This window comes from Plasmodium sp. gorilla clade G2 (genome assembly GCF_900097015.1).
Source record: "Plasmodium sp. gorilla clade G2 genome assembly, chromosome: 12".
NCBI classification, from domain to species: Eukaryota; Apicomplexa; class Aconoidasida; order Haemosporida; family Plasmodiidae; genus Plasmodium; species Plasmodium adleri (nom. inval.).
In genome coordinates, this window is record NC_041704.1 from 1,305,888 (window position 1) to 1,319,945 (window position 14,058).

A 14,058-nucleotide genomic window follows, 5' to 3' on the forward strand; every position below is an offset into this window, starting at 1 on the left:
AGTCTTTTTATTTTTATTTTTATTTTTATTTTAATTTTAATTTTTATTTCATTATTTGTTCTCTTAAAATAATTTCATATAATATCATTTATACATTTTAATATGATCCCATCCACCTATAATAAAACCCCTTGAAATGTCTTCTATTTTTATATTGTTTTTTTGTCCTATATTGAAAAAAAAAAGTACAATATAAAATATATATTATTTATAAAATTATAACAAATATTATCGGTAAATATACAAGGTAATATATATATATATATATGTGGACTACATATCTTTTTCTATATTTATACACACATATATATGTTAATACATAGTCATATTATTCTTCACATTATGATTATTTTATTGTTTTTGTTTTTTTTTCTATTTCTTTTTATACCTACAACGGTCAACTCTTTGTGTTTTCTTACGAGGTCTTAGAAAATAAAAAGGCGAAAAAAACATTGGTATAATAATATTTTGTAAATTAAAATAATTTTTTAAAAAAATGTTCTCATTTAATGATAGCAACATTATATATAAGAAGTGTGTATGTGTTAATATATGTGAACCCTTAGGTGTTATAACAAAATAAAATAAATAATTATAAATATAAAAATATATATATATATATATATATATATATCATTTAATATATCATTACAATGGAATATTTTATCCGTACTCTAAATTATTATATATACACATTTATAATAATTTTACTTATGATTAAAATTTAAAAATAAATTATTCTTATATATTAATTTTTTAAAAGGTTATACGTGTCAAATATATATATATTAAATTATAACACAAAATATAATGAATAAAGTAATATATATATAAAATAAAAAACAAAAAAAGAGGTTCAGAAATTTTTTTAATATGTTCAAAAATTATAAAAAGGAATTAGAAATTAAATTGTATAAATATATTTAATTTTTAAAAATTCAATATATGATAAACCAAAAAAAAAAAAAAAAAAAAAAAAAAAAGAAAAATATAATATATATATATATATTTTAAAGGATCTTATATATTTTATAAGAATATGTTTTCATAACGCATATATGCTATATAACCAAAAATAACTGCGTTTTATTTAATATATATATTTTTTTAAGATATAATAAAAAATTACAATATAATAAAATATATATAATATATGAATTCAACAAAATTCATTTTCATCTATAGGATATACGAATTGCATACATATTAATTTTTTCTTAAAAAATAAAAATAAAATCTGTGAAAAATATAATTACACACTGTAAAAGCATATATATATATATATATATATATATATTAAAAGAAAAAAAGAATGATATTCATAATTTCCTATAATAAAAATTTTATTATACATATGAGATATTTTTTTTGGTTTCATTTTATGTATATAGAGATTATAAGCATACATACATATTTCAATTAATTAATATCTTCATTTTCATTTTTTAATACTTTATAATAAAAGAGAGAAAAAAAAAAAAAAAAAAGGAGAAAAGGATAAAACACCAAAAGATCATATGACATTTTTTATTTTTAAATAATTAAGTCTTTATAATATATATTTTTTTATATTTATTAATAAAATAAATAAATATATCCTACTACCAAAAAACCTATGAGTTTTTTTTTCATACACATATATATATCACTGTTATTATAAATAATATAAATATATATACACCATCATAAAAAAATATATACTTGATCAAATGTTCATTTTTTTTTTTTTTTTATATGTACAAAAAATTTGTATGTTCAATTATTTTTAGTGGCTAATTTTGTATTTTTCGTAAAATAATGAATTTATATATAAATGTGGTTTTTTTTTTTTTTTTTTTTTTTTTTTTTTTCCTTTTTGTTTTCATATAAAATTATTATTAACATACATAAAAATTAATTATACATATATATTATATATATATAAATGTACACAAAAAAGTAATACATGTAATATACTTACAAAAAAAAAAATAAAAAATAATAAGAATATATATATAAATATATTATGATTTATATATAAACATTCTTATATATATATATATATATATATACATATATTTTATTTTTTTTTGATTTTCTTTTGTTTGTAAATATCCTACGTGAATAAAATATGCCTATTTTTTTATATTTATATAATTGTATGTATGTTATTATGAAGAATAGAATATTATATATTTAAATAAACTTTTTTTTCTTCTTTTTCATTATTTATATTTCCACGTAATAAATAATACAAAGAAAACAAAAAAAAAGAAACAAAAAAAAAAAGGATACGGATAATTGAATGTGGTATCATATTTTTATAAATTCATAAATATATATTTATTTTTCATTGTTAAAAAATATATTTTTTTTGTCATATATATATATATATATATATATATATTTCTTATAATTAAATGAGCATTTTTCCTTTTTTTTTTTTTTTTTTAAAGAATATATATAAATAAAAAAAAAAAAATACAACAATTATGGAAAATATTTTTTTAAATATATATATATTTTTTTTAATATAATATTATATATTTTTTTATTTTTTAAAACATGCACAAAATATGTAATACTATACGTTCATATATACTCTTTATATCTTTTTATTATTTAATAAAAATGTAATATAGATATTTCACCTAAATATTTAAATACATGCCCTAGGGTAATAAATATTATATATATATATATATATATAAAATATTATAAGATAAAAAATATATAATATATATTGTTTATTTTATTATTTTTTTTTTCTAAAAATTTTTCATATTATTTCATTATAATATATTTTACATACAAAACGGGAAAAATTTTATATTTTTTTTTTTTTTTTAAATGAAGTTATATACCTTCTATAGACACAAAATTAAAACAGTTTAAAAAAAAAAAGAAATATATATATATATCTATTTTAAAGCATACACGTGATATGCATATATATATATATATATATATATATATACATACATATATTATATATATGTATATATTTATATATATATAATATATTTATATGGTTAATAAAAGGTATTATATTATATATATTATATATATATGTATTTTTATTTTACAAGTATTTTCACTGCATTATTTTTTTATAAATAAATTATTTCCATTTCCTATGATATGTAGAATAGATATATATAACATATGCACTTTTTTTTATATTTTAAAAATTTTTTTAATGTTAATATTTTAATATATTATTATTTTTTTTTTTTTACCTAATATTTTAAAATACATTTTTTTATTTTATGTATATTTTTTTTCATAAAATAAGGAATATATATATTAAATTTTTCAATTTCTTTTTTATTATACATAACTTTTATAATAATATCTATAATAATTATCTATATATTATATATATATATATATATAATATATATATAATATAATTATATAATATATATTATATATATGTATAGATTAAAAAAAATATTTTGCTGTATGCTTTTTTCTTTTTTTTTTTTTACTTTTATGTATTTATTATTTTGTTCTTTTATATGTATCTCCTTTTTTCTTTTTATATTTTTTCTTCTTCTTTTTTTTTTTTTTTTTATATTTCCTTTTTGTTTTATTTTTCCTTTTTGTTTACTTATCTTTTTGTTTTTGTTGTTTTTTTTTTTTTTTTCTATTTTTTATAAATTTTTTTCTTTTTTTTATTTTTTAGAATATTTCCGAGGAATAAAAAAAACAAAAAAAAAAAAAAAAGTTAAATATATGTATATATTAATATATTATTAGAAAGAAAAAAAGTAAGATATTTTTCTTTTTATTATTAGGAAAATTTTTTATAAAACAATAAAAATAATTATTTGAAAAAATGTATTTTATTATAATATACATATATTATATATATAATAAATGTATATTTATAATAAGAAAAAATAACATTTATATATAATATATATATATATTTGTTTTTTACAATATTTTCTGTAATGTTTTAAAAAGATACATAAATATATTTATTGTATAAACAATATTTTAATGTATTATTTATAAATTATATTTATTACGATTAGATTATATTATATTATTTTTGTTATAAACTAAATTTTTATAATAAAGAATATATATTATTTTATGTAAAATATATATTTCATATTTATATATATAAAAAAAAAAAAAAAATGGGTACATACATATTATATATATATAATACATTATATAATATATATATATATATATAATATATATATTATATATATAATATTATATATATATAATATTTTTAATTTATACATTTTTTTCATTCTAATGTTTATGTGTATATATATAATATTACATTTATAGACTTTTATAAGATATACCTTAAATGCATACATATATATATATATATATATATATATATGTGTATATATAATAAAACATATTTTGTTAATAAAGTTATATATATGTATATTATATATATAAATATATTTTTATACTTTGAAAAAAAAAAATTTTGAAGTACAATTTATATAAATCTTTTTATATATTATTCCTTGTGTACTTCATTTATTTTTAGCTGAAGATTTTATATTTCACCACAAAATAAATTATTTAGAATAATATACATATAAATTATTTATTAGTATATGTGAAATATAAAATGATATATGTTTAAGTTATTTATTTTATATATTTATTCTTTTTCTTTCTTTTTTTTTTTTTTTTTTTTTTTTTTTTATCTATGAAGGTAATAGATATAATAATAGTAATTTATAATTATTTTGCTTTTTTTTTTATCGCTACCTTCATTGATAAAATTAAAAAAATTTTTGATTAATTTTTTTTTTTTTTACATTTATATGTTTATATATATAATATACTATTGTTAGAGTATTTATATATATAATTATATAAATGTGTTTTATTTTTTTTTTATTTTTTTATAGTATATTTATAATTATATATATATATATATTATTTATATATATATTATATTATGTTATATATTCTATGAAGAAATATATTTTATATATATTATGTTCTTATATACATTTATGTAATAAATGTGTATATGCTATATATAATTTTTTTTTTTTTTTTTTTTTTTTTGTTTTTTTTAAATAATATATTTTTAAGTAAAATAAAAAATATATGTATGCATATATTATTATTTTCTTGATTGAAGTTTCTTCTTTTTTTCTTTCTTTCTTTATCATTTTTTTATTTCCTCTTTTTTATATAAATATAAGTTTATTCTTATTTTTATTTCTTACATTTTTATATTATATTATTATATATTATATTATATATATATATATTAATATGTTTTAAAAAAAGTTACATATAAAGTATAAGAAAAAAAAAAAAAAAAAAAAAAGGTGAATTTCACTAATATATTTATACATATGTTTTATGTGTTATGTATGAGTTTGAATATTTGTTAAAAAAAAGAAAATATATATATACTTAAATTTTTATTTATATATTATATTATATATATAATATATATATATAAACATTTTTATTTTAAAACTTATAAAATATAGTATTTTATATACATATCAATAAATAAATATATTATATGTATATATATATATATATATATATATATAGTAAATAATTATTATTTGTATATATTTTTATATATGTGTATTTTTATTTATGTACCTATTTTTGAACTACATGTATTATATGTATAAAAAAAAAAAAAAAAAAAAAAAAAATTAAATAGTGTTATATGTGTATTTTATTTAATGAATCACCCCTATTTTTTTATATTATATAAATATATATATATATTATATGTATATATATATATAATATTATCATTCTTATTATTTTTTACAAATATATCTAAATGTTTGATTTATATATTCAAACACACCTATGTTTTTATTTTAATGCTTTTTTTTTTTTTTCTTTTTTATAAAAATTTAGTCTCATTGTAATTCTTTTTTTTTTATGGTAGTAAAATTTTTTTAAATCATTTTAATGTACACACAAAATTTTGTTATAAGTATTTATATATCATAAAGTTCTTATATGCCAAAAATAAAATATATATATATATTTATATTATCTTATATATATGAAGTGAATAGAGAAAAGAAAAAAAAAGTAATATATATATATATATATATATGTATATGTATATATGTTCTTAATTTTTCTTATTTTATATGTTTTTAAAAAAATATGATTAGTTATGTTTGAGAATGTGTATATATATTATTTTAAATTCTTTGTAAATGAACCCCATTTTTTTAAATAGTAATAAATATAAGTGATATATAAATATATATATATAGATATATATATATGTATTTATTATATATGTGCTTATTATATATTTATTATATATATATTATATAATAAATATATAAGATTATTTTGTGTTTAATATGCATTATATGTATATTTGTGTAAATGAGCTTTTTTTTTTTTTTTTTTTTTTTTTTTTTTTTTTTTTATTTAATTTTTTTCTTCTTGCAAGTTTAAAATAATATATGCTTATATACTAAATAAATAAAGATATGAATATATATATATAACATATATTTATATATATAATGAAAAAAACGAAAAAAATAGTATATTGTTATATATATGTGTATTAATATGAAAAAGGGTAATGTCATGTACTTGAAAAAAATAAAAAACAAAAATCCCTAAAAAAAAAAAAATTAAATAAATAAATAAATATATATATATATATGTATATGTATGTATATATATATTTGTTATAACAAATGAGAAACATAAAAAGAGGAATGTATTATAATATATAAATATATATACACACACACCAAATAAATAAATAGGTATTAAAAAATAAGAGATATATGTAATGTAAATGAGATATGTGATTTTTTATATTTTCATGCTTATTTGTGATTAAGATACTCTTAAGATAAAAAAATAAAAATAAAATGAAATAAAATAAAATAAAAATACTAAATTAATTTATTTGTAATTTTATTTAATTATTATTTATGAAAAGTTTGATTTTTGTTTTAATAATTATTATTGTTTTAATATTATATGTTATTTTAATATTTTATCTTAATTTATGATTTTACATAATCTTTTTCTATTTAGATATAATTTATGTATAAAGTATGCTTGTTTTTTTCTTTAATATATATATATATATTGAATATATTTTTTCATATTATATATATTTATAAAAGCATATGATGTTATATATATATATATATATATATTAGGAATACACATATATTTAATTTAAAATTAATATATGTGTATATAATAATATAAACATGATATGCTAATTTTTTAATTACCAGAAAAATATATGTAAGGAAAAAAGTTGACGAATTTTTAATAATACATTTTTAAATTTAAGTATAAAATATTATTGTAAAATATATTATATTATATTATATGCATATATATTATGACCTTATAATTAGTTTTTAGTTCTTACTTTTTGTTATTATTTTTTTTTTTTTTCAAATAGATATATAAGAATAAACTACAGGGGGACCTGTTTTTTTTTTTTTTTTTTTTTTTATGATATTTTTTTATTATTATTTATTTTATTTTTTTTTTCCATTACATAAAAAAAAAAAAATATATATATATATATAATTATATATTTATTCATATGTGTGACTACATTTTTGTACATCATTTTTTAAATATACCTTACGTTTTTTCCTTATAGTGCGAATAATTATTAAATTTTTTTTTTATTTATAGTACTTATTAGAATTTTGTGATTTCAATATTTTTACATCTGACAGGAATATTTCTTAATTTTATTATATATTTTTTTCTTTTTTTTTTTATTTTGTATTTTTGCCTTTTTCTTTTTTTTTTTTTTTTTTTTTTTATGTTTGTATTTATTTGATTATATGATATTATAATTCGTATTAATATAAATAAAAAATTATTTTTATATGTTGTTTATATATATGTGTATATATATATATATTTTTTATATTTGTGCGTTTTTATATATTTTTGTAATTATTTAAAAATATTTTAATTGTTTAATAAATTATTAGTATTTAATTGTTCTTTATTTTGTTCTTTTTTTTTTTTTTATTTTTTTTATATTTTATTTTAATAATTTTTATTTTTAAAAAGAAAAAATGGATGAGACAACCAGAACACAAGTTGAAATAATAAAACAGGAGCATGCTTTTATAAAAGGAAATATGCAGGATGATATAAAAAATGAGAAGAAAGAAAATGCTACAAATAGTAATGGAAATGGAGAAGGTAGATATATATTCAACCTATTAGATCGTTTAAATAATTTTAAAAAATTGAAATTAAAAACATCAGAAAACGATGGAAGTGTATCTAAAGAGAATAAAATTATGGATAATGAGATACAACAATTGTCAGAAGTTGGAGGAGAACAAAAAGACCATAATAATGATAAACTTGATAAAATTATTGAAAATGATTGTCAAAATATTGAAAATGAGGATTCAAGTATTTTAAAGGATAATCAATTGAATGAAAATAACGATAACAACAGTAATAATGTGTGCAACCTAAATTGTTTAAAAAAAAAAACACCTTTTGATAATGACCATAACACAATTATTAACAATAATGAATCAAAAGAATACATTAATGAAGAATCAATTATTCGAAACAAGAACCCATATGCTGAATCTAAATTAGAAAAAATAGAAGAACTATTTGAAGAAATAAAAAAACAAGAAGATTTATTTGTTGATGGATTATGTGAAGAATTATTAGTATCATTCGATAATTTGTGTTCACTTCTTATTGACCAAATTAAAGATATAAAACTTGGAAGTAAAGATATAGAAATATTTTTAAAAGGAGAAATCGAGAAAATAAAAGAGAATAATAATATATTAAATAGATATTTAATTAAAATGCAGAATGAAAAGAATGATATGTTATTTAATATGAATGATAACATGTTGAATGATATAAAAATATCTTTTTATGATATTTTTGAAAAAATGTTAAATGGTGAATATAAAAAAGAATATGAAGAAAATATAAAAGAAGATAAAAATAAAAGAATTATATATTTTATTTTATGTAAGAAGCAAATTATTTATATTTTAGAGGAGTTATATAAAAATGTTTATAAGAACAGAATAAAGGATGAAACATATATAAATAAATTATATAATATGAATAAATTTGTTTATATATTAAATAATGTAAATAACAATTCTTTTAATAATATTATGATTGAAAAGAAGAATCATATTATTGTAGATAATGTTGAAAATATAAAAAGAGAAACTGAACAAGTTGAGAGTGTTTTAGAAAATGTTATTGAAAATGTTTTAGATGATGAAGAACATTCATTTGATAAAAAGGAAAAAATAAATAAGATAATGGACAGAAATTTTCTTGATGTTAATTGTGTTGAAAAAAATGATGGTATGCATGAATCAGATGTATTTGAAAATAATCATAAATTAAGTAATGATACAAATATTAGTTTAGAAAGTAATATAAGTAATAAAACGAATCAGATAAATAAGTTGAGTTTAAATAAACAGATATCTAACTGTTTTAGTAAGGATCATAATAATAATCATAATATAAATCTTAATAATAATAATAATAATAATGAAACACAATTTAGTTTGTCTACATGTTTAACAGAATCATCTTTTATGGATAAAAAAATGAAAGAAAATAATTCAAAAGAAACAAATATTACTAATGAAAATCCAAATGTAGAAGACTATTCGAATGATATTATAAATAATAATGATAATATGAATAATGTTCAAGCTGATACTGAAAATATAAAAAATATGTATGCAAATGATAATAATTTTGTGAAAATGGATTATAATGACCAGTTTAATAATCACTACACAAATAATATAAACAGTAATAATAATAATAATAATAATAATAATAATAGTGATAGTAATAATAATATATACAATAATATTAGCAATAATATATACAATAATGTTAACAATAATATATATCATAATATGAACAATATTAATAATAATATTAGCACCAATAATATTACCAATAATAATAATAATAATAATAATAATAATAATAATAATAACAATATTAGTAGCAATAATCAATTTGTTCATACCCATTTTAATAATAATCTACTTAATCAATATAATGATCAATTTAATATTACAATGAATAATCATTTAAATAATCAACTAACGAATCAATTGAATTGTAATTTAAATAATGAACTATCAAAACAACTTTCTAATCAATTTAATAATCAAGTAAAGAGTTCTTTAAATAATATAGTAGGAAGTACAAATAATTTAGTGAATGAATATTTTAGTGATATGATGGTTTATATTTCTTGGGTACCTAAAAGTGCTAGATGTCAATATCCTAGAGAATTACCAAAGAGTGCAGCTGAAAGAAATAAACTAAATGAATATATCGTAGCTAAAGAACAAATGTTATATATTTTAAGAGTGATGGGATATGAAGAGATTGATAATATTTATTTCCATCCACCAAAAGGATCACATATAAAAATAAAATTTAAAAGTATGATATGTATGAATAATTTTTTGAAAACTTATAAAAATACTCCTGATAAATGGAAAGAAGATATGTTCAGATTTTTTAATATTCCTTTGAGAAGTAGTATATCTGTTCGTGATCTTAGAATTGAAAGAGCTGTTCCACGATCATCTGCAGCTGAATTTAAGAAAATGAAAAAATTGAATAAAAGTTATCAAGATTTATTTTTATTTAAAGACAATTTTAATGTATGTGAAGAAAATATGGATACTTTAGATAATATCGAAAAATTAGATTTTCATTATGATACATATAATAAAAATGTCATATTACAAAATAAAAATGATATTGCATTGAATAAACTTTTAAATGACGATAAAAATAATCTTTCTAATATGAAAAATGCAAATATAAATATTCACGATGAAAATTATACTACAACTAATAATAATAATAATAATAATAATAATAGTAATACTAATAGTAATAATAATAATAATAATAATAGTAATAATAATAATAATAGTAATAAAAATAATAATATCATTTTATTAGATGACCACCACCACCACAATAATAATAACAATGCTGTTGTGAATAATTCATTATCTATACCTGTTTCAGGTATTAATAGTTATTACGCACCTGCTGTAAATGTACATGGTTTTTTAGGAAGTAATAATGCTGTTATGATGAATAATACAATTATAAATAAAACTAATAATGATTTAAATAACCTTTGTAGTAGTAGCACTAGTGCAAAAAATTATATGAAAGATATTAATAATAGATTATTTGTAGGAACAAAAATTGATAATAATACTTTGAATATAAATACAGATCATTTTAACTCAAACGTTATGAAAAATATACATAACACCCTTACTACAACAACAACTACTACTATGATAAATAAAAATGAAAATGACTTAATGAATTACACTAATTTGAATCATAATAATACAATGTTTGCATCTAGAACTTCATCAGCAAGAAATAACAACAACAATATTAATATTAATACTAATAGTAATAATAATATTAATAGTAATAATAATAATAATAATATTAATAGTAGTAATAATAATATGTATCTACTCAAAAATAAAAACTTGAATAGAAATGGTTCTATTTTATCGAATCTTAATTTTTTGAACACAAACAATAATAATAATAATATCAACAATAATCAAAATAATAATATTCTTAGTAGTAGTAGTGTAAATTTAAATAACACCAACATCAATAATATAAATAGTAACACTATAAATAATAATACAAACTTGAATAGTACAAATATAATGAATAATAATCTTTTAAACAACAATAATATGAATAATGTTAATAAGGATTTTTTGACAAATAATTTTAATCTTAAGAAAAATACACACTATGCTTCTCTTACAAGCAGTGGAAATAATATGAATTTATTGAATGAACCATATATTTCATACAATAATAATAATGAAAATATTAATAATATGAATGGTAATAATATAAGTGGTAATAATATTAGTGGTAATAATAATATGAACGGGCATACTGATAAAAATGTTACATATGTGAATCCTTTAAATAATAATACAGATATAAATAGTAAAAAGGAAAATAATTTACTTTTATTAAATTATAAAAATAGCTATTTGAATAATAATAATAATAATAATGGTAGTAATACATTTTCAAATTGTGGACAAAGAGTTAATCAATTAAAATGTTTAAACACTTATAATAATAAATTGAATGAAGAATTATTAAATGAAAAATATATAAATAATGAGGATTTAAAAGATGATTTGAAAAATTTAATTAATATAGATTTTATTAATGATATAGATATGGAATATGAAGAAAAACATACATATAATAACGAAGCTTTTTTAACAACAACAAATTCAAATTTATTACAAAGACATACATATCCAAAAAATTTTCCTTCACTTAATGAAAATACATTACTTACAGTTGTATCTTCTACATCCAATAATAATAATATGAATAAAATGAGAGAATATCAAACAACTATTGACAAATTTACATATAATAATGTTATGAATTGTGAAGAACAAAATTATATGATGAATTTTAATCAAACAAATGATGATGATAATAATAACAATAACAATAACAATAATAATAATAATAATATATTTCAAGATGATTTTACACATACTAATTTACAATTAAATAGTAGTAATAATAATAAACTTCTTCATTTATCTAGTTTTAATAGTAGTACTCCTACTAATGGTGCTATCGTATTAGATGATTTTAATTATTATCAAGATGACAAATTTAACTTACATAATAATAATAAGAAAAATTTATTTACAAATTATTATAATTCTTGTGAAATGGCTAGTCCAAATTCTAATATGAAAAATAATCAAAATACAACTTTTAATATGGATGCTACAATTAATGATAATTATACACATCTTGAAAATATAAAACGTAATCATAACAATAGTTCTAACATTAATATGAATAATATGAATAATAATAATAATAATAATAATTCTTTATATAGAAGTACTTTAAATCCAAAAAATTTTATGAATGATTTAAACTTAAATAATAATTATAGCAATTTTGATGAAAATTTTCAAGGTATCAAAAAAAATGATGATAAAATGAGAGATTATGATATTATCAAAGTTAATGATGAGGATAACAAAAATTTTCTAAGTTACCCCTTTCATGCATCATCACACATAGATACTGATCAGAATTTTACAAATAATTATGTAAACTTTTTTTAAAAATGAAATATTCCACATATATACATATATATTTATATTGTTCATTATAAGTCATAACCGTATTATAAATATAAATATGCACATATTACATAGAGTTGATAAGAATAAAACGTTTAATGAGTAGTAGTAAATAGTATTTTATATATATATATATATATATATATATATATATATATATATTTTAAATATTCCAGCATATATCATACCTGTCTTTTACCTTTTCTTATATATATATATATACATACATACATAATTTTAAGTTTTAAAAAATTTTAAAATATTGTAACTACGTAATATATTTATTATATAAAAAAACCTTTTAAATATATATGTGTGTATTATATATATTATTTTATAATTTTTAAAAAATTTGCATAATTTTATTATTTATTTTTGAATATATTTTATAAATATTATTTTAATTTTTAATTTTTTTTTTTTTTTTATAATTTTAAATGTAGTGTTCTATATATTTATTAAAATTATTATTTCTTTTTTTCTTCTTTTTATTATTATTTTATTAAAATTTATTATGGATTTCAAAATAATAAAAAATGTTTATATATTATATATTATATATACATACATATATATATAATAATCCGAATTATAAATTCATATAAAAAACTTTTTTCTTGTTTTATTTTTTTTTAAATTTATAAATACGAACAATAATAAAAAATAAATTTTAATATTAATCTTGTGAAAAAGTAAATTTTAATATGTTTTTAAATAATAATATATATGTGAAAAATCATATTGCGCTTATAAATATATTATATATATATATATATATATATATATATATTATATTTTATTTATTTAATATATACACTATTAAAAGCTTTCTTTATTTTTTCATTAATATAAA

General features: G+C 14.9%; 2 protein-coding genes across 2 annotated transcripts; one reads left to right on the plus strand and one right to left on the minus strand.

The window, feature by feature from the left end:
• Positions 1–97: 97 nt before the first annotated feature.
• Positions 98–522, minus strand: PADL01_1232400 (conserved Plasmodium protein, unknown function; the record flags this gene model as incomplete). Its single annotated transcript, XM_028683289.1, has 2 exons — positions 98–167; positions 389–522. The coding sequence occupies 2 exons, from the start codon at positions 520–522 to the stop codon at positions 98–100; spliced, it is 204 nt and encodes a 67-aa protein (XP_028539482.1).
• A 7,526-nt stretch (positions 523–8,048) lies between these two features.
• PADL01_1232500 (asparagine-rich protein, putative) lies at positions 8,049–13,187 on the plus strand (the record flags this gene model as incomplete). Its single annotated transcript, XM_028683290.1, has 1 exon — positions 8,049–13,187. The coding sequence occupies one exon, from the start codon at positions 8,049–8,051 to the stop codon at positions 13,185–13,187; it is 5,139 nt and encodes a 1,712-aa protein (XP_028539483.1).
• Positions 13,188–14,058: the final 871 nt, after the last annotated feature.